General features: G+C 39.7%; 1 protein-coding gene across 1 annotated transcript in view; it reads right to left on the bottom strand.

The window, feature by feature from the left end:
• MTHFD2L (methylenetetrahydrofolate dehydrogenase (NADP+ dependent) 2-like) overlaps nt 1–27,500 on the bottom strand; it is a 28,769-nt gene extending 1,269 nt beyond the window's left edge. Inside the window, exons 1-8 of the mRNA XM_010157264.1 lie at nt 27,404–27,500; nt 26,029–26,071; nt 25,598–25,782; nt 24,222–24,344; nt 18,719–18,871; nt 17,849–17,956; nt 12,224–12,316; nt 6,568–6,693 (exon numbers count right to left, since the gene is read on the bottom strand). Of these exons, the coding sequence (XP_010155566.1) occupies nt 6,568–6,693; nt 12,224–12,316; nt 17,849–17,956; nt 18,719–18,871; nt 24,222–24,344; nt 25,598–25,782; nt 26,029–26,071; nt 27,404–27,500 (928 nt within the window). The remainder of the gene's footprint in view (nt 1–6,567; nt 6,694–12,223; nt 12,317–17,848; nt 17,957–18,718; nt 18,872–24,221; nt 24,345–25,597; nt 25,783–26,028; nt 26,072–27,403) is intronic.
• Between the last annotated feature and the right edge of the window lie 258 nt (nt 27,501–27,758).

Below are 27,758 nucleotides of genomic sequence, written 5' to 3'. Positions count from 1 at the left end.
ATAAACTGAGTTGATATTCTTATCTAACGTGCAGATTGCAATCAACTGGAATTGCAGGTTACTTGCAAAGGAATTATATGCAACTGGCTGGGAATACATCGCATAACAAACTAATGAGCAGTTATTTGCTAATAATGGTTAGGCCAAATGGCATATTACTAACCTGATTACTACAGAGGTTTTTTTCCCTCAAGTGCCACCATGAGAGGGTTTTTGTTTGTTAGTTTGGGGTTTTTTTGCTTGCATAGAAATAATTTCTTGGAAACTCAACCCCCACTTTTACAAGCATTGTTTTTAAGAAGGCGCACACACGTACACAGAGAAAACTGAGCAAGCACAACTCCAACACAAGCACATACATTTTCACTGAAGTCACCACAGAGCAGAATCTATACCCGGCTATGAGAAAAGAGCCACGCATGGAAAACTAGGCACCTTGACTTTGGAACAAACAAGACAACTTGCCTCTGCTTTAAGTGCATTCATCTTGAATGTACGTGGTGCTTTACCGTTGAGAATAACAAGGTCTCACAAAAACAAATACCAAAAGCAAATGTGAAAAGCCGGATGTTGGGTGTTTGGGACAGAACATTCGTTAGATTTTTAGGGGGTGGCAGGGTGTACATCAAATAAAAAATCCAAAGTCTGAACACCCCAAAGCAGGGACCTAATAAAGCGCATTTGCAGAAGTTAACAGCAAGTATCTCACTCAACTGAAGAACAGAAGATTAAGCCCCGTTGAGAACAGATGGCAATTACAACTTCCTCAGTTGACTGGTACCATCAAACATACTGTTAAAATATTTGGAAAGGCAAACAAATTGCAAGGCTTTTTTTCTTTTTTTTAAAATGTAAATTGTACCTAATTAATATTTCATATCACACTTATTCTTAGTATTCTCAAACCCAAATAATTTGTCCTTTTAATAGTTATACTGTTTTCAACTACCTACCATTTGAGATGGGTGTTTATGGTTAACAGAGTTACTACGAATTCCCAGATTAACGACATAATTACTGACATGTACCCACATCTAAAGTGAACATGGTAATTAACACAGAAAATATTTTAGGCATTTTAAATTGAAATGTTTGTTTCCATGGCAATGTTACATACCTCTTTTTGTGGTATTAGTCAAACAACTCCTATCTGACTTACAAAGAGGTACAATCCACAATCAGACCATGCCTTAAAGAAAGCCTTCTAATGAATATCATGTACAACATTCATTGCCTCCAGTGTTAGTAACCGTACTCAGCAGTAAACACACAGTACACTGTTTTCACAAGTCGCTGGGGAATTTCTCCACCCATACTCTATCATTATGGAAATCCCTGTGGGTCAGTGTGGCAGAAGACATACTTTGTATCAGCATAAAACCACCCGGAAAGCTTATTCACAAAAGCTGATGGAGATTTTTAAAACACGCAGCAGGTGTCTATGTTGGGGAAACTACCATCTGATAAGTTTCCATCTGTAAGAGTAAATACAGATATGGTGAATGCAATTTTCCAAGATGAATGACAGCAACCGAAGGGGGAAAAATAACTTGGCCCTCAAAAATGTAAATAGATTGTCCTTTCCTCATGAGCGAGGCCAAAGCAGCTCCAAGGCAGCACTTCAGTGTCACCGCCCTCAGGTCAGCAAGTAAGGTGCTGCACTGTGGGTTCCTTCAGAAGGTGGTGTTTCTGCTTCTCAGCAACACCATCACTTCGTGCCTAGCTTTAACTCTCCTTTTGAGATGCATGCTGTTCTCCCAGGCATTCCTCTGCCAATCTGGAAAATGTTGGAATGCAAATTAGGTGCCTATGGAGGAGGAGCTGCTATTCTGCAGCTTCTGTAGAACCTTAAAATCTTCCTTTGATTCTTTAGAAGAAATGAAATGTAGATTGTTTCCTTGAAAAACAGGATCCACTGCTTTGGAAACAGCCCTTCATTCCTAGGTTCCTTTAAAGCTAAGGACATCAGACACCTAATAGGGTTAATCACACAAACCAAGGGCAAGTCTGAACCTGAAAGGAGTTCTGGGTCTTGTGCATCTGCATTAAGTGATGCAGAGTAATTCCTGCCTAAGCACTGTTTCCACACAGCTTTATTAGTCCCTGTAAAACTACTCTGGATCCCAGCAGCTCTGCATAAGTGTGAATCACGTGCTCAGCAATCGCAGTAGATATCCCATGTTCTGCTCTACATTCTGGGATTCTTCTCACTCTCACTGAGCACCGCTGGGATATCAACCAGCAAGCATCTACCTCATTTCTCTTAGCTCCTTCTTTCAGATGTTATCTCTGTTTTTCTTACTGCAGCTATTTTAATAGCAATGTAAAAGAAACACAAGGAATTATGGTCCAGTACTGTAATTCTAGTAATGCAAACACCTTCCCTCCTCCAGTACCTCTGAAATCCAAGCAACAGTGGCATCTTGGGCACAAAAATCCAGCACAGAATTACGCACAACAGCTTCTTTGTATTCAGCTAATTAGCACAGACAGATGGATGGGATATTGCTGTAGCCTTGGGATAATAAGCAGCAGAAAAGCAAGGTATCAAAGATCACTTACTTACACCCTTGCACGACAAGGAGGAAGACCTAGACCTGGCTATCCAGCAGCTTGCTGCCACCAGTTAGCAGTCAGAGCCTAATGCCACCGCTCTCACTTATTTCTTGCATTAGTGGAGTATCAAGAAATTCAATCGAGACATTGGATTCCAAGATTATTGTGGTAAATCTCAAACTACTTGGGCAAGTGGACAAGTTTCTTGAAACTTCTCCAATAACTTTATAGTCAATTAGTCCTGTAGCTGATGAGGACAGTATTCATTTACCTGATTTTCATCCAACTGATTCTTTCTTTTTGGTACACTTGGTCTAACCAGAAGCACAGTGTGAATCTGGTCCATTCTCCACCTCCGTAGTATTCAACATACCATTTGCCTGGTTTCCCTGCATTCACCATGTACAATTGTCCCTCATTCGAAGGAAATTCTTAATATATGCCCATCACCCTTCACCACACCATCATTTGTTGAGGCATTCTTTTCCCCTCCCAGCCGGTGGCACCCATTTTCTAGAATCTCATTTACACTGCCTAAGCTGTGCAAAACAGACGTCGGGAGAGCAACTCTCATTTATAAACCCCTCCACTGATACCACAACCACATCACCTACAAAGGTCTTGCATAAAGGATTTCTTTTCTATATAGGCATCCAATGGAGATTCAGAAAACAGCATTACCACCTGCTTGTCAAAGTTATGGGAGAAATCACAAAGAAATACAGACAGCACTTAAAGCAAATCCCACTTGAGTTCTGTAAACTTTGGTTTTGTGAGCATTTCCAGTTCCAGTTTCAAAGGTTGCCTACTACACCGGCGTGTTACTATCCTGCTCTACCAGTCACTCCTGGAAATAGTGCTCCACCCAAAAAAGCCATTCCAGTTAAATGCTCTGTGGAAAGTTGCTGCTTTATTTCATGTTCCTGGTCCTTGCAGCCCTCCTCCCCCTTGAATTATTGCTGTGGCAACAAAAGCCCTATAAAACAGGGCCAAGTACACCCACACACGCCTTACCCCATTCAGAGAAACAGGTCTCCTTTTTGGTGATTGAAACTTGCTGCCCTAAAGTAAATAAACCAACGTTGGCAATAATCTAAGGATGCCACCATTCCCCCTCCCCCCTGTCACTTCACCCTTCCTCTTGTGACTCCCAAAAGCTACCTAATGCCCCTTCTCTGGACCATAAACTTCAGCAAATTCTTAACATAAACCGAATGTGCTGTGCTACTTATATATGGAGAGATGCACATGCAGTTTGAGATACCCTAGTAATACCAGGCTAGGTACCTCCATGCTTGGCAGCTGACCCCCACGTGCACAGTGTTTCCCTTTCTTGATCTTTCAGACACCTTGGACCCGCACACTAAGCTGTTATGGACCAAAAAAATGCCTTTCTTCATTTGGATACAGTTCAGAGGATCAGAGGACATGGGGCAAATCACACATACCATTTAAAGACATTCCATAATACAGCCCAGGATATTTGCCCAAAATGAACGGTTAGACCCAACAAGCACAGAGGTTCCTGGATGCTATCACTACCCAAGCCAACCATTACAGCAGCCATGATGGTGATATGCACAAGCCTGATGCTGTTAAACTTCTGTACGTAAACTGAACCACCTTGTTGCTCCTCCTCATCTGCCGGAGTCTGAAGGACAGCCAAAGCGCGTTCCTTGGACTGAGTGTGCACGCACATACACCAGCATATGCCAGCGGTCAGCCCTCAGCTCACCCTGGGAAACGGTGTCAAGGGCTGCGAGTGACCGCATGCAACTGTGCTTACAGCAGCAGACATGACTCAAACAAACACAGATTTTAGAACAGACTTCAAAACTCATTTTTTGAGCCGCTATCAAATTCTCTTGGCTTGTGGTAGAAAATTTTTCCTTCAGGCGTTTCTTAGATGGAACTTAATAATGAACAAGATGAAAGAAAAGAAAATGGAAATGGCATCCTTTTGTTGTTAAAGAGACAAAAATAAACTTTAGTGTTAAACCTATCCCCTAGAGATTAGAGGATGGCATCCAAGCATTGCTAGGACATGACAACTGAATCAAAACAGTTTCCACCCAGCTAATAAACTTAATTTCCACTTCAGTCAGATGATGTGGTGAAGTAAGCCTTTTCCATCTATTTCTTATAAATCAAATTTAACCCTTGATTGCTCAGTAAAATTTCTGCTCCCCCCATGGCCACGTTTTTCTACTTTAAAAAGTGGGTGATGAGACAATACATATTGGTGGACTATATGATGTTACCACAGGTGCTCTATGTCATGCCAGCCATTTATGTACTTGGCCTTAAACTGCAAAATCATTTCCACCTGAGCTCAAATATAAATTCAATCAAGTGATCAAATGGAGCAAAAGGATACGATGATATGCTACATGAATACACTAGCTTGTTCCACTTCCTAACTGCCAGATCAAACACTTGGCAAGGGTGATTTACCTTTTAGTATTTAGACCTGAATACAACAGGGTTTTTTTTGTTGTTGTTGCTCAGAGATTTAGTGAAACTTTCACCGATACCAATGAACCAACAACAATTTCCCTTTGGCAATACACAGTGAAATGCTACTTGCAACTGTAGTGGCATAATCCAAGTTGAAGTTCCTCCCTTTTTTGGATCTTCCCTCCCCCCAGGTAAAATCCTGAGAACAACCCACAGCAGACATGACGAGACATATACAGTGCACTGCTGAAACTCTGAATCACGGCCTCGCCATTGAATCTACACCTATATTACATTCAGAAGGCTCACATTTTAAAACAAACAAACAAAAAGGATACAATTTCATGTTTCTCAAAGTTACAGATTTTTCCTCCCATACCTGCTAAAGCAAACAAAAAAATCCCGAAAATTCTCTGTACTTTAGTTTAGTTCTGAAAATAGAAAATATAACCTTTTATTTGTCACAGTACAAGCAGGACAACAAACCAAAAAAGTTTGAAGTTGCACTCAAAGTAGTTTTCTCCTGGAGCTCTACTGTACACATGCAGCTATACATTTCCAAACGCATGCCGAGACAACCGCTGAGCTACGCTCGTGCAGGTAATTGCACTAACTTTAACAGACAGATATCATGTAGGATGAGTAAAAGCAGCAGGAACTAAGGGAGTGATGTAATTACAAACACATACAGCTGGCTAGAAACATTGTGAATATAATTAAGCTTTGAGACATTATGCCAGCCAAGATGCTAATAACCGTGAAAAAAACCTGTGGGTGATTTTCATACTTATCAAAATAAGGAACTGTTGAGACCCATTAATAATGTGGGTAAATGCTGTCTAAGCTTCCCACACTCAACTCTGCCAATAAGCTTTAATTTTCAACTGCAACAATCCTGCTATTCCAGTCTGGAGCTCCTCCAGAGCAGAGATATTTAATCAAGTTACATTGTGAACTTGCTCTGCAACACATTAAACATAAAAAGATCAATATGTAACACCAATTTTTATCTGCTAGGCTTGCCTGGACCAAGACTTTTAACAGATGAACCCGCATTAAACCTTGGCATAAAGGATACTTCTAAAGCAGAAGTTACGATTCTCACATGTAAGTGTAGAGCAAGAGTAAAAAAGGAGGATTTAGAAGGGTGCTATAATATTTGCTATCAACAGTGGCAGACCCTATCCTCATGAAATAGCAGAAACTGTTTTTACTGCTTAATCCTGGAACACTTCAGACTGACAAAGGCTTAAAGAAACGTGGAGACAAGCACCTTCTGCCACCACACTGCCATCAGGGCTCATCTGCATCTCTTCAAGGTTGCTGGTATGTGTAATTAAAAGTAACACTTCCTCTCTTAAATAACATACCATTTCTTAAGAACACATATGAAAATAGAGTTTGTTTTCTTATTTAGGTAAATAAATTAGAAAGATAACCTGCAAGTGTCTTCTCGTTTGAGACACTAGATAATGCCAAGTATTTATCATGAATGAATCTCAATAACTTCAACATACTTATCCAACAAGTTTGTATAAAGAGCGTTTCACTGACCTTCAAAGTCCACATCCCCAACTAATTTGGTCTTTCCTGTAAGAGCATCGTGGATATGGTTGATGCCAACGTCAATCACAGCTGCACCTTCCTTGACCATATCAGTTGTAATCAACTTTGGGATACCTGGAATCATCAAGATATCTTTGATGAACATGGCCAGGTAGTCTTAAGTCATCAGTTTCAAATTATACCGAAGTGTGTGCATGCACGTGTACGTAAGCACAAAAAAAGAAGGCGATTCTTTCACTTGAATTTTTGTCTATACATCACACACAGGAAACAGTTATTCCTCGGTTTCAGGTAGTTTGTAATTATGTGAAAATGTAATCTTCGCTCATTTTGACTACATATTTTCAGCTAAACCTGCAGTCACAAACAATCAACATGATCTCAATGAAGGAAGTACTTGCTGGTTTGTAGCAGTTCACAGATTTCCAAAGAAAAGCTGGATAATAAAGATGCTCTGCGAGCCGCAAGAAAGTTAGTATTGTCAGAGATCTGCTGATCCAGAAGTGCTGTCAACTGCTGAGGCAAACCACCTCCACAGCATTTCCTTTGATCTTTGCTTTTTTAATATCTGCACTGGATTTGTGTTACTCAATTTATCCGATTTCTCATATACTTTATTTGTTAGCTGTACATTTCAAGCAGTTTCTTAAATAATGAACATGAACTATATGAAATACCACTGCTACAAAAAACAGGCTAGTATGGCAAGAGGAATCTGATCAATCCTGCCATCTTATTTTTGATTCCTGTCTTTTATAAGCAACAGACAGACAACAAGAAAAAAAAAAAAAATAAAATGGCCAGCTCAGATCTACCCATAATAAACAGTATCAGCTCAGTCTGTAGGAGAGAAGCAACTGCCTTTCAAGTAAAACTTTCTCCACCTGATCATCTCATAAGTAAGGAAGAAAAACATACTGGATGGAAAACCAGTTGGGTAATTGTAGCCAGGTAAGAGGCTCCAACGGTACTTCATGCAAATGAAAGCGTGTGCAGAGGGAGTACCAGAAGGGCCAGGTGCCATACAATGTCACCAGCACAATGGTAGAGAAAACTTACTATTTAGTAGCGGCACAAAGTGCAGATGACACAAAGCTGGGAAGAACTTCAAACAGAAGTGCCACTTGAAAAAAGGAGTAAAGCATCAAATACCACTTGACGTTCAACAGGGAGGAAGGTATAGACCACATTCACGTTGAAATAATTACCCCTCAACAAAGGCAAGACAGCAAACAGATGGTTAGGCAGTAATTTTTCAGAAAAAGAATTTGGGATTAGATCAACTGAACACAGACACAATCATGCTACTGCAAGAGACAAATAGAATCTGTGCAACATAAGACATCAGCTGAGAAACATTATTCTCACTGGGGGTGCTAGACTTTGCTGATCTGTCTGGTCACACCTCTAAAACACCAAAAGCAATGAGGATTGAGGAAACCTGGCAAAGAATTAGCCTTTTATGTGTCATGGCAGCCTTCAAGGATATCAGAAACTTGGCACAAGAAGAGGAACTCAGCACTCCAAACCATCCGCTCTCAGCAGCCTACATCTGTGTGGTGTCCTGGTGTACAATATTTTTGCTATTAAGAAACTCCAGGTACAACAAGAGTGCTGCAGCAAGCCACCTCAGCTATGTCATATGCACCATTTTTCTTCAGCACATTTAAATGTAAAATATCTGGATATTAATCACAAAGATGTTCAACAGTCAGGACCCAGAAAACCTAAAAGGTCACTTCAAGGCACAGATGCAGAGCTGAGCCAGTGGCCCTATGTTTGCAGCCAGCACAGCTAAGCTACCTGTATACATAGCAAGAGACATGAAAACAGTTACTTAGGTATTGAAACATTTGTACTTAAAAATTGTAACAATTTCGTACTTAAGTACAAAAATGAAAACTGAATTACACACAAAATCTGACCTGCGTCCTACCAAAGGGGGTGGCAAACACCATTTTGTAAGGCAGTAGTTCTGGACAGTAAACGTCGTCTGCTTTGTTAAGGTCACTGCTGCATGGGATTGCAAGCTGCAGGTAGCACCACGTATTTAAGTTGAGGAGATCAAGCTCATCTAGCTTCCCCAACGTGCTGAAGCCAGAGTCAGACTTGTATGGCATGCTAACAGCTCTGCCTGATGCAGAGGAAGACCTCCTTTTCAAGAACAGGAGGACAGAAGGATCGCCCTTTGCGGAGAGCAATTTTAATTACAGGAAAGGCTATCTTAGAACAAGTGTACTAGCACTGCTTTACAAACAGCATCGTGTGTGACCAGGTATCTCTAAGTTTACATCTGACACTCACAACAAATGAAGCATGTCCTGGAATGCTAAGGCAAAGCAGTACCTGAGACCAAAGTCACTGCATGCTATCAGAAGCCAAGAATATCAAGTCCTTACACAGCATCTGCATTAGCCTATCACACCTTAATTGCATCAGTGGCAATCCTTTCTCTGTATTCACATAAAATGATCTCCTAAATTTCTTTCCTACCATACAACCTCCAACTTTGAGTGACGGTAAATTCCAACTTTAAAACTGCAATCCACCTTGCTCTTGAGCAATTCCATCAGTTGTATGTTCTGTGAAGAACGTTCATCATAGTAACAGAGTAACTCCACAGAGGGAGTCTAAGCTCCCCTCTTCCCACCAAAGCTTTCTCTCAGGTGGAGAAAATAAAAAGGAAAACCAAGCAAATCCATACGGTTTGAGACTGTAGTTTGATTGGAGGCAAGTGCTGCTACACAAGAGCTTTGGCTTCGTTTGAAGTGCTGGATCACAGCCAGTTAGTCATTTAGATACAGGCAATAAGAACCTTCTTTACTCTCCATTTATCACTCCCTCATAGGACCCAAGCTTGAAACTCTGCTTCTAATATTGAGCAAGCCAAGACCTCAAATTCTTTCCTATACCATTTGATAACATCTGACTGTCTACTTCATCACACTCTTAGGCAATCAGCTGCAAGCTGGCTGGCAATTGGATAATGCCTCAGCCTTATGGGGGTATATGATCTCTGTGTGATAGGGATAGAATCATATTAACGGAAGCTGCACAGTTACACCCTTTGTAAAATGGTTTGATAACAGGCCAAATACTTAATAGCAACAAATAAACTAACCCCCAAACCAAATGAGCAGATCTATTTACTTAAGCCTACTTAACATACCATGTAGGAAGAGATAAGCGTAAGAGCAGCTATTCCTAAAATGCCCTGAAGAATGTGGGAAAATCTCTCATTGGTAACTTTTGTAGAAAATTATTAATCACATTTTAAACAGAAGAGAAACAAAGCCCTACTTAATCCCAGTTTAGGTACAAGGACTGTAAAATAGCCAACTCCTGAGAAAACTAACCAGCCACTATCTAAATAAAAGTGACTGACGAATCAACAATTCCTATATGGGAAGACCACAGATCATGTCCCAAGGAACAGCACAAGTAGTCCCAGCAGAATCTCATCTGGCATTTGGCACCCTCTTTCCTCCCTCTCCAAACCTAGCAGGCAGGTGAGTCTTCTCTCTCAAGGCAGATTGGAAAGTCAAGACGCAGAAGTAGTAGGATGACCAGACAGAGACTGCCTACTGCCTCCACCACTGCCCTGGAAGAACCGTGGTGGCTACACAGGTTACACTGAATTTAATCTTAATCTTCACTACAGGTCTGGGCCGATGGCAAAAAGAACAGACTCCATGGGATGTCTGTATAGGCAGGGATAGCTGTCAAAGATGAGGGAAGGAACAAACTGCAGGGACAGTTACAATCAAAATGAGCAGGAGAACTGGGGTCACAAGGCTGCAAGCAAACAAAAGACAACATATGAAGACAAGTATGCTCAACTCCAGAGAGAAAACAGAAGCACCTGATTTGAAGCGTTAGCAGGCATGAATGCAAGTGAACAGAAAGCTCCTCAGAGATAAGGTACCACTCAGAACGAACAGACTCACTGCAACAAGTCACCAAACCGGGAGCCAGAAACCTTTCTGAATGTCATACATGCCAAGAAGGGAACGAGAACAGGAATCTTGCTCTTATATACAGACACACACAAAAAGCTGTTTTCCATTTGCACATTTTGCACAGTGGCCTAAGACAGCAGCTGTTTCTGCTTGGCAGGATAGAAGTTACGGTTTTTGCAACACTCACTGAACAGGTCATACATTTCAAGGGAATGCATGATCCCAAAGTTACTTGAGAACTGTGCCCCTGTGCCAAGGGGAACCTTTGAGGGATGCCACCTTTCTAAAGTGTAATCTTCCCCAGAGCGTCCACCAGGCCAGGGCTGCATACTGTTTGCATAATCTAGCCCTAAGTTCTCTCACCAATCCAAGTATATCTCGTGTTGTGTAATGAATGTTGTATCATGCTCCTGTTAAGAGTGACACAAGGAAAAAAATGTGAGTAACAAAACAGAGCTGAAGTGCTACTGAACCATTTAACTACAAAGCATAACTGATGACAAACTATGTTCAGCCTGAAAAATCAGAAGTGATGATTAAACTGGAAGCAGTGAGTTTGGATGAAAAGTTAGTAGTTTATTTCCAATGAGGACACATATCTTCATTTTGCATTCACAGTGTCTGAATTCGGGTCAGGCCCACAGTTGAGTAATCACATGTGAGACAACTGAGCTGTTTCTTCTCCCTGACTTGGCATGAGAAAGAGATAGTTAAGCCCTGAAGCAAAGGACCTCTCACTTAAACAGGAAGTGATGAGCTTTAGACAGGTACCTGTCCGTCATCATGTAGAAAATAAGTATGTAAGACTTTGGTGTTGAGGATGTTGAAAGGGGGGAAGGGGGGAAAAAAAGAGGAAAGACACAATCCTCTTGCAGTCCTCCAAAATGGTACAAGAGGAGGAAGATATCTTGAGCTGCAAGGGGACACAGAATTTAACCAAGATTTTTAGTAAATTAATTTTTTCTTTTTTTTCATATTTCTATTTGTAATACTCGTAAACAAAAAACAGGTTTCTAAGAAGCAGAGTTCTGCTTGTTTCTTTGTTCTAGACTAGTTTAAATGGCAAGCATTTCACTCTGCATTGACATACATGAAAATAGACCCGGATCTTTCAGATCCCTTCCTCTAGGCAATTACCATTCTCTTCGTCTTTACATGATAACAATAAAAGAAAAAATAAATACTCCGTCATTAATAACATTACCAAAACTACCAGTTAATTTGGCAAGGCTGCCTTTAATCCTAACAGCAAGGGAATGATATCATTTGTTTTATGAATGCAGTCTCCAGCTGATTTAAAGAAATTTTCCTGTCAAAAATTAAATGACTCATTATTTTTGCACTGCACAGAGAATGTTTTAATTTACATAATTATACCTGTATAAACTATGCTCTGACTAGTTCCCAATCTTGAGTTCACTCTAAAGTCTCCCTAAGGGAAAGGTGTCACATGTGACGAGAAACAGTTTATGAGTCTGCAAATGTGAAGGGCAAGAACAAAGAGTCACATCACTTGCCCTTCTTACAACAAGAAATCCTACTTACTGCAACACCCTCAGCAAGCACAAGCACCAATTATTTGGTGAAATGTGAAATAGCTAGTAGTGCCACCAACACAGACACCAAAGTTCATTTTTTAGGTTTTAAACGTTGTGATTGGGAATATCAACAACAACTAGTATTACCTGCAGCTACTATTATAATGTCAGCGAGTTGTGTATGGATCTTGAGCTGCTCTTTTGGTGTGTACCTGTGAGCAATGGTCACTGTAGCATCACCTGAAATGTAAGAGATTTTCAATTAACTGCCACATAAGATGCCTGTAGAGCATTACTTTGGTAGACTTTGGAACATTATCAACAGTACAGATGATCATCAGATTTGTCTTGGGTTGCACTGTTTATTTCAGCATAGGTAGAACACTTAAAACACTTGCTGTTCACACACATGAAAAAACATTTATTCTTAAAAATTCACACAGGATGATTTCAATTATACACTATGGAATAACTTATTCCTTAATCAGCTTCATTACGCTTAGTAGAATTACCCAGAGCAAACCTGCATGGAAGCCAGTGTCTACCTTATTAAGCACAATTTACATACAGCAAATTAGACTCAGTTGTTTGTCACGAACTGAAGCTTCAAGTACAAGATCACCATGTTTGGATCTTTGTCCTCAAGCATGTTCGTCATCATTCACCTGTCCTGAAGCTCCCTCGATGCTTCCCTTGACATTCTGTTATCTAGACAGAAAGGAAGACTGCAGTCTTCCCTGCACCTGTGACTTAACTTCCTAACAGCGTTTTCCTCGAGTCAAAGTTTAGTCTTTGACACATGTTTTTGACAGATTTTGAGTGTTCAAGGAATAACTGGTAGTTCAAGCTCAGTGAAGTGGCACTACTTCTTACTGATCTTCCCTCTCTCAAGAACTCACATAGCTGATAACATGAGCAACAGGAGATGACAACCGAGTCTTTTGTCTTTGCACGACCTGATGGCATAGGGAATGAGCCTAGTAGCCATGACAACAAGGACACTGCTGGGCCAAGGGTCTTTGCTCAGACACCCTGCTGACCAATAATTGAAAGGGTCAGACAGTAAAATCCCTCTCTTGACTGGAACACTACCAGATTCCATCACAGAGAGGCACTCTTCAACATACATGCAGAACACAACCAACAGCAGCATCAGTATTTACAAAATTCCGACCAGACGGATCTGAGGTTTATCACCATAACCACTTAAAGAATCAATACACTCAGTGCAGCTATTTTTCCACACACTCAAATGTCATTTTATGTAGCTCAAGCACAACAATAGGAATGGAAAAGACTGGACAAAAAGGTGCTCAGCTTTCCGCAGGTGTCCTACCATGCCTTGTATCTTCCAATAGAACAAACCCAGCTGAACCCTTACTTCACCCCAGAGCAGGAAGTGTTTGAAGTTATCACAAATAGAAGCCCACATCCTTTCGGTCAGACTCAAAAGACCTGGGGCCTGCTCCTGCGGGTATCTACACTGCTTGTCAAAAAGCTACAAATAAACCCTCCTAGTAAGACACAAAAAACTTGGTGGGGATAGGGACTGAAGTCTCACACTGCATCCAACAGCAAGCGTGGTGATCCCTCAAGAACTGCCCAAGAAAACAGCAAAGATAAGAGCTATTAAAGTTGACAGGGAAAGTGTTGGGAGGAAATCTCCTATTTGTACTGCACAGTGTTCAGGTGTTATATCCCCTCACCTCCACCTCCCCCTCATCACAGACCCCTAAGCCACATTATTAACCATTAAAATAGAAGGTTTTGCCATCTCAGATGTTACCACATCTGCATCCTCAGGTCTGTGACTGATCTAATCCGTGCCTCTCATGTCATTAACTCTCTGAATCAAGCATCTCATCTTCAACCTGTCTGTGCTTCAACTTTTCAGCTCTTTCCCCTCATATTTGATCCTCTTCTTCTGTCTCTATAGTGTATATTCTCTTCTCAAAGAGAAGCAGATGTTATTTTCAGATAACAAGAACAGAAGAGTGCAGATATGCATAAGCAATTCCATGAAATAAGAGGAATTGCTAAAACTTAGAAGTCTCTCACCCACTTTCTATAATTTCCCATGAATTTAAGTGCATCGCGAGCTCTAGACAGCAAAAAGCCTTCAAAACATCTCTGCCATAACCCTTCTTGTGATACCAACATCCCAGCCAGTCCATAAAGCCTGCATGTCAAGATTCCTTCAGCTTTCTTCCTTGAATACCTTTGGGATCATGAAGTAACTCATACAAACAGAACAATTGTAATAAGACCTAAGTAGTACTCACTGATACTCCTCATTTTGCTAAGCTAAAGCAGCATCTCTCCAGCTGCCGATTCGTTTGTATGTCAGCCACACACGAACTCTTTTGAGAGAGCAGCATACAGGTTGTATAGACAGTTGGAGTTCTCCTTCTTTGGAGACCTCATTCGCCAAACACATAAATAACAAATCACTCCTCCCCTGCAGAAGAACCCTGCCTATCCTTTGAGGTAACACACTTTACTTTTCTTGGCTAATGCTCTATCAATCACACTGAAATCTGGAACAGTGGCCCTTCAGAGAATCCCACACATGAAAGGCAAATAGACTTTTCTCTGGATTCTGCAGAGAAAGGCTTACATGAAATAGAAGAATATTATGACACCTATTTTAAGCAAAAGAAGGAGGATGACATGTCCAAAATCATTATCATTCAAAAAAAAAATATAAATAATTAGATTCTTTTGACCTCTTATCTTGTACTCAGCAGAGAGGCTGAGAAAAAACAATGGGTAAAATCCAAAGCTACAAATATTCATACCTTTGGAAAAACAAAATCAGTGCTATTTTCACATTTTAGTGAGGAATGAATTTGTAGTCAGCTCCTGAAGCCAAGTAATTACTCTCACTACCAAAACAGAAAGAAGAAAAAAAAAGAAAAAAAACCAAGAAGCCCCTACCTTCAGAATAGCAGTCCAGAAGCTTACAGACACCTCAGAAAGGGGAGGCTTTCCATTTATTTGTGATCATGCCAAAACAGAAAATAAACAACTATTTTTACACTGCTACTTCTGCTGAAAGAGGAGGAAGATATTTAGTAATTATGGTTCTGCATGATACAGCTGAGTAAACTCACTGGTTTATAAAACAGAAATAGTCTTGTGACCTGCCTCCACAAAACATAATTTGTTTTGTATAGGGTCAGGTAATTTTCTGATCTGATCAGATATTGCCACCTGCAGGACATTATGGTTTCTACAGGCAAAACATTATAGATTAAGACAGACCCCAGCTTTTCAGTTTTGTTCATAAAACTGTAAAATAATAAATACTGACAAGAAAAAAAAAGAAAAAAAATAGGTATCACACACACTCCTTGCATCACTTCAATAAATATTATTTAATCAAATCAGCCCAGCTGCTGATAAAACCCTACCCTGACTGATAACCTGAGAAAGTTCTTTTTCAGCACTTAACTGCAGGTCTTGCCTGGTCACCACCCCCATTAAAAAAAAAAGAATAAAAAAGCTTCCACTTCATTTATATTGACAGGTTTAAATTGTCCTAAGCACACGCTTGAGAAGAAAGCCTGCCTTTGTTTTGTAAAAAATAAAATTAGCAACACCAACCTGTAATTTTTAACTCCACACTGCATCTAGAAACTTGCTAAAGCTTCTCATCTTCTATCCTGGCAGATGTCTCTGATAGTAATGCATAAATTCTGCCTTGCTATTAGTCACTGAGAAAATGTGTGGAAAGGACTATTCAGATTAAGCTATTATTTTTATTATATTCACGTTTCCAAACTTTATTTTAACTCCACCTCCTTGATCTCATTATATTTTAGCTTTATGCATTCTCTTTCACCATCTATGTCAGCTTTATCTCAAATGCCTTCAGTTTCTTTGTCACTATACCTCCAGAAATTCTGACAGCCACTGAGGTACAGCTGAAATGATCTTTTTGCCTGCCTTCCCTTCCACACGCTGTCTAGGCTGGTCTCTTGTTGCTCAGAGCAGATGCAGAAAAGGAAACCAACTTCAGAAAACCAACCAGATCTGCAAGGACAGCCCAGTCTGCAGGTCACAAATAAAAAGTCTACTAGACTACCCCAACTGTGAAAGTATTTATCACTGTGTACATGACAAACACATACTTACTGCTATTTTATTATGAAAGAAGTACAAATGTTCCTTTGTTTTCTCATTGTCAGCTGCTTTATACTGTATACAACCACTTGGTACATTGGAAAAATGAAAAACTACCTTAAAAATAAACAAATTCCTTCAGAATAAGCAAATGAGTTAACTCTTTCTACATCTACATTCCAGTGCCCTTGTCGGTAAGGGAACATACGAATATTCTTCTGTCCCTACATAGAATTCTTGACATACACACCATCAGTGATGATGTCAGCAAATAGGGCTGCCAGTGAATGATGTGTAGTATGTCAGGAATCAGAAGGTGGGCAGATGACTGTGAAGCACAGTGAAGTTTGTTTATAGGCAAACAAACTCATGGACTCGTCCCCCCACCCCGGAACAAGTCACACGACCAGGCAGTCAAGTGAGAACTACAAACCCAGGATACAAATCAACAAAACTGAACCACAGATCCAACTAACTCAAAAGCTGAAAGCTATAAAACAGTACTTAGCTACAGCTAAAAAACTTCCATGCAACTACTATGGGTTTTGTATGAAGTGCTGAAAGAATCACAGGTCACTAAGTCTCCTCATTTCCAACTGAGAAACATACCTAAGTAGTTTACAACACAACCCTGTTGCACAAAGCGAACTGCGCTGACAGTAACCCACAGAACCCAGTATTTGCAGCAAATGGCAAAAGTGCTGCTAATTTTCCTGGGAATGGGGATGAGACCAGAACTATGCACCCATGGTAATTACAATTCAAACACTTAGAGAACATTCAAATAGCAACTTTCCCACAGAGGCTGAATGGAAAATCCAACTCTATGATTAGTGAGAAGCTTTTAGTGTTTCATTATATTAATAACAGATTTCACTCTGCTCCTATTAAATATGCCTGGGATTAAACATCCTTGTTTACCTCATTTACGCACATCACCTTGGCAGTTTCTAAGGTCAAAATGAAGTTGCAGAAGGACAGTATTCTATTTAAATAATATTTGCTTTTCTTTCTGCAGCACAATTATAGCAGCACATGCATGTTACTGTAATTGGAATTACTTAAAAACATTTGCATTACAATCCCCAATTTCCAGAGAGATATAAACTACATTGCAGAAAAATGCCCCAGGCCAATGCGTAATATCACAGAGCTCACACTGAAAAGTTACTTTGCTGGTCATTTGGATGTTCTCATAATCACCACCTAACACAGCACAACACAGGAGTCATGTCACATATTTATACATTTATATATGTGTGTGCGTGTTTATGAAAAACTTGAAATTAATATTACGTAAGCATGAGGATAACATGTACAGCTATACGACTTTGTATAAACATCACATGAACTCCCCAGCTCTTGAAGGCCACGCTGTCAGGCATTATCCTCACCCGTCAGTGCTAACCACGTTTAAGCAGTAGCTGTTTCAAATGGAGAACAAAATGATGACCTAACACCAGCAGCCTAGGTCCAGAAACTGCCCTCCTAAGAATTCATCAGAAAATATATCAGCAAATTTATTTCCCTGTTCTGACTGTACATCTGTACAAGAGAAATGCTTTCTCTTTTTATCTGAATCCTCTGGTCAGCTTTATTTTAATGATTTCACAAATGGAAACATTAAAAGAACATTCACGGTCTTACCTCCAGGCCTCTCATGCTCTCCATCAGTATGTAAAAGCATTGAAATTGGCATTCCAACATTCTTAGATCTTCCAGCTACAACAACATTTTTTCCAAATGTTTGTATTCCTAAAGGGGGGAAGTAGAGACCAAAGACAGAAGAAAAACCCAAATAACTACTCAAAAACTTTATTCCACTATTTTGATATCCTAAACCCCTTCTTCTCAATCCCCAAGACACAGTTATTTGCTGCTGTGGACTGCTGACATCAAGATGACTTGAAAACCCACAAGGCTGAACTTGAGGGATGAATCCACAAAACAACTTTCAGCTTTCACGTCAGAGAAGCAAAACTGGCAACTCATTCCGGTTACCTGAATCGCCTTCCAGAGGGACTTCATTTCTCTCTGACCACAAAGGGAAATGGAAGCTCTTATACCAATAACAGCATGTATGCCATACTTACAAAAAGACAACTATTGAGTACATGCACATTCTTTTCCCCATCTAGTACTGAATTAAATATTCCCATTTTTGGTCTTGCTTCTTCCCCTTCCTCCACAAGAATTCATGCATTCAAACCTTCTATCAGGTGGTCAGTAATATGAGAGAGTTCCTTGCAACGTTATAAAATACAGAAAATAGCTTACCTAAGTGTTTCACGAAGTATTCTACGAGGATTACTATCTAACACTTAATTAATAGTTACGCTACTGGCAAAACATCTCATCTATCTGGCACCTCCTTATTATTTAGATTAACCCTCTAAATGTTTGTTCTTCAATCAGCCCAATACATTTAGATAACCTACACCTTTTAACTCACACCTGACTTGATCCTTCATTCATCTTCCAAGATAAAACGAGTTTCAGGACAGTTCAGTTTCTTACCTGTCCGTTTTATAATTTCCCACACGGCAGCAGCAGTGGCAGGTATTACAGAAGGCTGATCAAGACACAGGCGTCCAATATTCATAATATGAAATCCATCCACATCCTTTTCAGGTGCAATAGCGTTACAAACTGTTCGTTCATCTATGTGATCTAGGAAACACATTGCTTTCAAATTACAGTTCTTTCCCTTGTCAGAAGTCATCAATACTCTCTAAATCATTACACGGACAACGCAGAAGACTGGACTAGCTAGGGTAATTATTATTCTTCATGGTGAAAAAACTACACTCCCGCTTCTAAAGGCAGCAGTTACAACTTCACCTTTTAAAGTCATCTACTGAAAATTAAATGATTCAGTTTGTGACATTGCCAATACAAGCAATACAGTCAAAATATGAGAGGCTGATACTCAGCCTAGAGCAATGACTTACTATAAAATTAAGTATTTATGCAAGACACTTCAGAGTCACTTATGCATTCTGGAAGTGTTAGTTAAGTGAATCAACAACAAGAAAAAAAAATCATAGGAGAAAAGTTACTGTGTGTATTATGTGTCTCTAAAAATCACATAGTATACATGGCCTAAATTTAGAAATTTACATTTTAAACAAATTTTAGAATAAATTTTAAAATGTACATTTTAAACAAATGTATGGAAACCCTAAGCTGAAATAACTTCAGAAGGTCTACATTTCATTTTCCATTATACAACAATAAAACTGTTTTCAGCAATTTGCTCATCAGTAGGACCAAAACGTATCCTACATCACTGGAAAATTGTGTGAATGAATAGAATTGTTTGACGTTGATGAGCTCTTAACACTAAGTATGGCTTAAACGACAATCCCTGCATACAATTTAATTACTCATACTTATTTGTAAAGAACATTTTGCATACGCAACATGGATATGGGATAGGTCATCAACTGCTTAAAGCTTATACTGCATAAACACTGGTACCGATTATGAGAAAACCCCATGCGTGTTCGCCAGTCCTACCTCCGCAAAGTTACAAACCCAAGAATAAAGCTTGCAAATGTAAAGACACCCCAGAGGAACAGCTCTACAAAACATCCCAACACTGACACAGAAAACAAGCTTTCTTTAACAGATGTATTTACTCTGTGGTACTTCAGTCACAATTTTAGTCTATACCTTCATTGTTTAATAACATCCCCAGCTGCTTCCAGGATTACACTTCCCCTTTCCCTTCCATCTTAGAATGATTACTTTTTGCATCTTTTATATAATGATACGATGCCCATTCTAGGCTAAATCCCTAACAGAAGTCTGTGTTTGTGAGGCAATATATCCCCATGTCCAATTCAGGGAGCATAACAGGATGTTGTGAAAGCCAAATAAAGGGAAATGAGAACTGATTACAAAATTCAGACATTCCCAGTAAAATATTTTATAGACGTATATAGGATGCCTGATTTTAGTAGTCAACTACCTCTGCTTGGTTGTTTTGTGATCGAGGAGTAAAAGGAGCTACCTAATTACAAGATACCATGTGTGTTAAAAAACTTAAAATGTGGTAACCTCTTGTCAAAAGATTTCTAATTAAAAAACCCCAAGAGTTAAATCAGACTGGTATGATTTGGAATTTAACTACCCATTTTCTGACGGGGGAAGTTTCCTTCTGAATCCTAATAGGAAAGTTCTGTGGAAATTAAGATGTTATATACACTGATGAAAGAGTCTCTTGGAAGTCAAACTAGCCTAATCCTGATTGGAGGCAACCATAATCTTGTTTTTATGTCAACTTGGGGAATAAAAAAAACCAAACAAACCCCAAACACCAAAAGAAGAAAGAAAATTGGAGTAACCTATTAAACAGTTATTGCAAAAGAAAACTTGTTAACCTTAGGCAAGTTAGTTGTTCATCAAACAAGAACTTGGCAGCCAAGCTTTTCCTTGTGCCTGGGATAAAACAGAATGCTGCTCTGACAAACGCCACCTCATTGCTGTCTGTCTTCAGCTTCCCAGAAATAGAGAATAGATGCTTTCATGAAAAGTGAAAAGAAACCACGCTTTACATGGAATTTTTTCCCCCCCAACTCAAAACCGATTTGTAGGATTTCAGAAAAGGGCACATAGTACTGGAAAGAAATGCAGCTGGATAGCTGGGGACAAGTAGGTTGACACGGGCCTGAGAGGATGGGGACCCCTTCCCTTCCTCACCAGAGACACTTCTGAAACACTCTCTTGGCCATCCATCCCCAACAAACGAAACCAATTCAAGCTGTATAGACAGTTACTATGTTAATGAGTAGATTTTATTTGCCTCGAGAAATGTATTTTCTGGTTTGTTTCCACACGACTGCAGATAACCTCATTTATTTCCAGAGGAACAAAGTGATTTCTGAAGTATGTTACTGTTACTACCAGTCTCAAAGAACATGCTTGGCCTCCTTCCAGCTGGTAGTTTTCCTACAAAACCTACCTGCTGTCATTCCACGCTACTCCCCATGCCATGTTGCTCTCTGCGCTCGCCCTTCCTCTTGTTAACTAAACTTGTAAGGTGACATCCAGCACCACTTGCCTTCCTGCTCCCACACGCACAGACAAACTCTTACACAATAAAGAACGTGTGCCTCTAATGTTGACATACAAAAAACAAAGACTGGTTTTCAAAAGGGAAGACTGATGAAAATAGGAACATAGCAGAAAAGGGATTCAAAGACATACCATGTGGATGAAGAAACAGAGACATGGCGCAAGGAAGAAACTGTTCAGTAGCAGCAATGAGCTCCCTGGAAATGATTTTGAGAAGCTGTACTGGGACACTGCTACGATTTTAACAGGCAGTTCCACCAAAGCAGGCTGCACTTGGGCTGACACAGTCTTCCACAACAGAGGGACATCATGTTTGTACTCATTTGGTTCATACTACTTTGCTGATAACAACTGAGAAAATTGCGAGTTTTTCATATTCTATCTCAATAAATATCTAACCTTTCATAGCCATCTTCCAGGCTATTTAAAAAAAAGATACCGGATACTCTCCACAAAACCATTACCACATCAGAAGTAGTACACGCAAAAGGTGCACAGAAAGAAAGTTTGCCTCAGGTGAAGATGACAATCCTCAAAGTTAAGTTGCTCCAGCTCACAAAAGTGAAAGAGAACAAAGCTATTTTCTGCTTCTATTTTTATCCCAGTGTTGATCAAAAGCCACACCTGTGTGTGGTTTACTGCAAAAACCCATAACCCCACACAACCTCGACTCTGGAATATGCAGCCCCTGCTGATCAAGTTTTCACAACTTCTAGGCTTTGTCTCCTTCCATTACAAGGCAAATCAACAGAATTTTGGAAAATGAGCTAACTTAGCTTTCTGCCCTTCTGTGTAGGTTTCTTCAGGAGAAAAATAAATAATTCAGTAATCAGACCTGTAGCTGACATCTATTATGGAAACAAGGACGTGAAGATTTTCAGTTCATGGGAACTTGCATATTTAACTTCTCTATACAGACAATGTGATACTGAAAAAGTTCTGCTTACTGATTAAAGGTTTTTACCAGGGCAGGCAACACTCTGGCCTCAAACCAGTGAGTTTTGTTGCTTAGAAGGCAGCTAGTTAGTCTTCATGTTGTTACTGTGAGAGATGCACCGTAGTTCTTGAGAGGGATCTTAAACCAAATATTTTAGGGCTTAACCATTTAAGGGTACTAGCATCAGACTTTGAATCGACACAAAATCATCAGGGATTTTTTCTTTTCCTATGTTGAATGGGTTTAAATTCACTATGTTTCAAGACTGGTCTGTTGTTGAACTACGTGTTGATGAAGGCAAACAGCTCAAAAGCAGTCTGTAATGACCTGATATCCTCCTCATAAACAAGGCATTTCCACAAGCAGTACCTAACAATTTTACTGAGTACCCACACAAGTAAAACAAGTGACACATGACACCTCCCATTTCTGGTGAGCACAACAATCCCATTTCTGGGATTGGGAGTCCAGCAGATGTTTCCTTTGCTACAGGCTTCAAAGATTTCCATCCCTGGGATGTCAGTGCTTCATCTTTGCATGTGTTCTTACTACTGAAATGAAAATGTGTACATTATCTGTTTCCCCTAATCTGTTCTTAGTGGGAGAGAAGTATGTTCAAAGTAAGCCTACCACATTTATCAGCTCCCAGAGTTGGCTCCCTGGAGTCCAAGATGTTAGTCTCCTTAACTGGGGTTACACTTCCACCTTGTGGCCAGCTTTCTTCTACAAGTGGCCAATTCCAGCTAGCCCAAAACCTACTATATCACGAATGTTGATATTACAAATACTAACAAAGCCTCTCTTCCTCTGTAACACTCAACACCTGCCCCACTTTTTTGATGTTTTGTAGATAAGAAATAAAAGCAGTGAAAACTGTCTGAAAGTGAAGACCAAGACTGGGAACAAGAGTAGAAATGAAGAGCTTACCTAGAAGCAAAGCTGCAACTTCACGATCAGAGATGCCTATAAACAGTGACCCCTGAAGACCCAGCTAGTCCTAGAAATCGTGCCAAAAGAGACAGCTCCTGCCCTTCAGACCATACAGTATAAATGCACAACAAAACATAACACTTGGAAACACAAGACCAGGAAAACCCAACATGCCAGTCAATTTATTATGACTAGTAATTTAAGTACCTCTACATTAGAAAGCATCCAGCAGTTTAACTAAGTTGGCTTATGTAGATTTAGACGAAACCTGCAAGTTTTATGGTATTTTGGCAGCTACTGCCAAGCGATATTTTAGGGAGATTTTATTACAAATTCAGAGAAGGGAAATAAAACCCAAGAATATAGTAGAGGCTTTTAGGACCTTAGCACAAAGCTCACCTGGAACAGCAGGGAAAGCACAGGAAACACAAACAAATGTCTAAGGCAAAACCTGGAATCACTGTGAGAAAGCCTGTAGCATCATCTACTAGATAGCATAACTTGGCATGATGGAGGGGATGAAAATAGCGCAAAGGTCTTTGAGTTCAAGGCAAAACAGCGCAACATGTTAAAAACCAACCAACCAAATCACACACAAAAGACAAAAACTGGATAAAGTGTGTGTGGAGGGAAATTCCTTGAAACAAGCACTCTGACTGAACTTTAAAAAAAGGCAGCATTGACAATATGAAATGATTCTCTTGATTTCATTTGTTTTATTGTTTAAAATTAACTGCAGGCTACTATACAACAAAAAAATTCCCATCTCAACTAATCCTTCATTATCCATGTCCTCTTGCAAGAGCTTCTTGTGTCACAAAGACCCACTTTACACTGACTGTATGTGAGGAGTGGGACAAAAGAGGTCACCTACCTGGCAGAGGTAGCTGAACTAATAAACCACTAACTCTTGAATCCTTGTTGAGTTTTACCGTCATATCTAAGAGTTCTTCCTGAGAAATGTCTTTAGGCCTCAGTATGATCTCACTAGAAATGCCTGATAGGAACCAAAAACAGAAGACATATTAGTATCACTGACTGTATGTGAGGAGTGGGACAAAAGAGGTCACCTACCTGGCAGAGGTAGCTGAACTAATAAACCACTAACTCTTGAATCCTTGTTGAGTTTTACCGTCATATCTAAGAGTTCTTCCTGAGAAATGTCTTTAGGCCTCAGTATGATCTCACTAGAAATGCCTGATAGGAACCAAAAACAGAAGACATATTAGTATCAGGAAATGCACCTATGGACAGCTTAGTCATTTTGTCTAAAAATCTGTCCAATGCTCAACAACTGTCTTGGCTTGCTAAAAATTCTGCTTTCACTCTCTGGTCTTCACTTGATATCTGCATTACCATATGTCAAGTACAACAACACATATTAAAATATATATATATAGTTGGACAGAGCAATTCTGAAATTAAACAAGAGTTTAGAAATATTTGGAAAATAAAGCAGAAAACTTTCCTACAAACATGCTCTTGAGAAATACAACTAAAGCTGAACAGATAAAGCTACACTAGCATTGGTGGCATTGTATCTGACAGCTTTTCTACTTCAGTGGGACAAAACTCGTTATTAGAAAATAAACTTTTTCAAGTTACTTCACAAGAATGCAGTTTCACTGGCAGCCACAATAATGAAGTTCCCTGCTTCGGTTACGATACTCTTTCATTTGGAGATGAGATGTTGTAGTGACCAGGCTTTATCCCAGATAATCATTTAACTTTACTGTTTGATTTCATTATGTCAGAAATTTTGCCCTTCATATTCAGAGCCGTGAAGCCTTGGTTTTGGATTGGCTTGCCTGGCTCTACTGTGGACCTAAGGCATTCAACAGGACAGATATTCCATAAGATATGGCAGATGCACATGAAGATTGACATTACAAAGACAAACTCTTCTCAGTATCTTCCTGCAAAACTGGTTACATAATCGCTGTTCCCATCAATCTGGGGTAGAAGGGTTTGCTACTACAGTTGGAGGTGGGCTGAGAAAATCTGCATGAAAAAGAAAGAATCTACCAAGTACGGAGGAGGCATGCTCCAAAGCTAATATTTCACATCCAAAAATAACTCAAGTGTCTTGCCAAAACAACTAAAACCTGACATAATTTCTCTCTGATTATCTTCATTCAAGCCTCTCAAAGCCAGTTAAGACATTTAACTGCCAAAAACCATCCATAGTGTTCTCCTTTAGTTTCCAACAGTAAGGGTGCAAAGCGTTTTCCAGCAATATTTTAAGATACAGAATCAAGCGCATGGCTACCATTCACATGCCGTTAAAACCACTTTCTTCACATGTCAATGCAACTGCTTTTCTTTAGGTTCAAAGATCAGGAAGAAAATAGTGCAAGTTAAATTAAGTTACAACAGGGGTTCCCTCCACTATTTTTAAGTAACAGTATCTTGGGCTTACCAAAGACTCATTTACATTCCATAACACATACCTACAGCTGCAGCTGCTTTTATCTTGTTTCTGACATAGATACGACTAGCTGGATTGTCTCCTACTAATATGACAGTGAGATGAGGTCTCTTGTTTCCAGAGGATATCCATGATTCTACATCCCTTTGAACTTCTTTCAAAACTTGTTTAGCAAGCTTTGTACCTGAGATAATGGTTGCTTCATCACTATAAAGACAAAAAGATACACAAGATTCAGGTCTAAAATTTCATAAACAAGACACTTCAGTGTGTGATCTACTGTGTTAAAATGACCAATCAAAGCATTTACAAGTAATTTGCTAGTATTTCAAATATTATTTGAAAAACATTAACACACTACAAATCCACCTGGGGAAAGAAGTGTTTCCCTGCTTTCTTATTTGAGGAGCAGCAATCATCAGTGCTTACAGAAGAGAAGCCCACCTACCATACCCCACCTTCCCAACAGGCTGAACATATCCATGAACCCCTGCATCTGGAGGGGACACAAGAACATTCTTACACCCAAAAGTATTCCTGTTTTAAGAAATTTTAACCCATCTCCCTTCCCAAATTTCTGTCAAAATTCTGTTTGTCATGGGATTACACACACAATTTTTTGTCCAAGCCTAGATGACACTATTTCTCAGCTTTCTTAGCATTTAACTCATATAAGCCAGTGGTGACTAACTCAGGAGCGTCTGTCGTGCCCCCACCACTTTTCTCCTTCAGTTCCCTGTCCTTCCAGTAATCTCCCTCTGCTCCTCAACCAGCACTATAGCACACAAATATCCTCCTTGGGTGAACGGCCCACAATCATTGCCCTGTCCATGTAGACAAGCAAATGAAAACCTAAGTCTTGTGCCTTGAACCTGTCCCAGGACTCCTCAGCCCCGTTCTTTCCCTCTACCATTCCTGTGATCATCAACTCAACTAAGGATGTGGAACTCACACACCCCCCCCACCAACCCACAAGAAACAAGAAACTTCCAGCATATATCACTTTCAGATGCTAAGATGTTAACTGGTTTTGTATCAGATAAGCAGCATTTAAATACTAACTTTATTGATTGGTGCTGATGGTGCTTAAAGGGGAGAAATCAGGAAGAGACAGAAAGCTATAAGAGCAAGAAATTGTATTACTGATCTGGTTTAAAACACAGTATTCTGTGAGACTTAAAAACCTAACTTTAAGCAGCCAAAAAGAGTAAGTTACATTTTATTTATTTCAGAAATTTGTGCAGTTTCAATCATTCCCAGTAAATCTTCATGACCAAAGAAGCTAAATACACAAGGGTGTGGAAGAAGGAAAGTAGGGTGGAACAGCAGTGGTGACAATGACACCACACAGGACAGAACAACCACAAGATCACCCAAAATCACAGACTATCTATGGTCTTATATGAAGAAATGATCCAAACTGAAGCTCTGTATCTGACTAATAGACGAAGGAATCCAGTCTGCATTTTAGGTTACTGAAGAACAGTTTATGAAGACTACATAAAGAAGAGCAAAATACCCAAAACCACGTTTTTCTGACTTGGAAATGATAGTGTCCAAGTCTCTAACTTCTACTACTGCTCAACCCCTTCAAATACATGAACAACTTGTAAGCAACAACATGAAAAACACTAAAATGTATTTTAAAATGAAGTTTATGTCAAATGGCATATGAGGTAAACCTTAACAGTGCTCTAGAGGCGCCACAGAATGGAATGGAAGTCGAATTCCTTACTTTATCTGCTCAAAGATCAAATGCATCTCCACCAAACAGCACTTCCTTAAGGACTATTTCATTCAGATATTCCAAGCGTCAACTTTATCTTACCTTGGCTGTTCCCGTGGTCTCCAGGGCCTACTCCATCTTCCTGCCTGTCTGCGCACCATGAGAAAGCACAGGTGCTCCTCACCTTGCACTTGTCCATGGGACATACTCCACCACAGTTCAAGCTTTTATCTACACAATCTCCTTCACTAAATGCATCTCTGATCTTCTCAAAGAAACTCCAAGAATCCTAACATGACACATGCATATAGTTAACAGCATTTCTTGGCATAATCATCTGATATTAGAACAGTATTTACTTTCTTGTTATACCTGTAAAGATGCAGTAAAATAATACCAAGTCCACAGAAGCAGAACTATCAAGACAGACATAAAGTTCAAGTGGACAAGGTCATTC

This window comes from Eurypyga helias, unplaced genomic scaffold (genome assembly GCF_000690775.1).
Source record: "Eurypyga helias isolate BGI_N326 unplaced genomic scaffold, ASM69077v1 scaffold24928, whole genome shotgun sequence".
NCBI classification, from domain to species: Eukaryota; Metazoa; Chordata; class Aves; order Eurypygiformes; family Eurypygidae; genus Eurypyga; species Eurypyga helias.
This window is presented reverse-complemented; position numbering and strand designations above follow the sequence as displayed.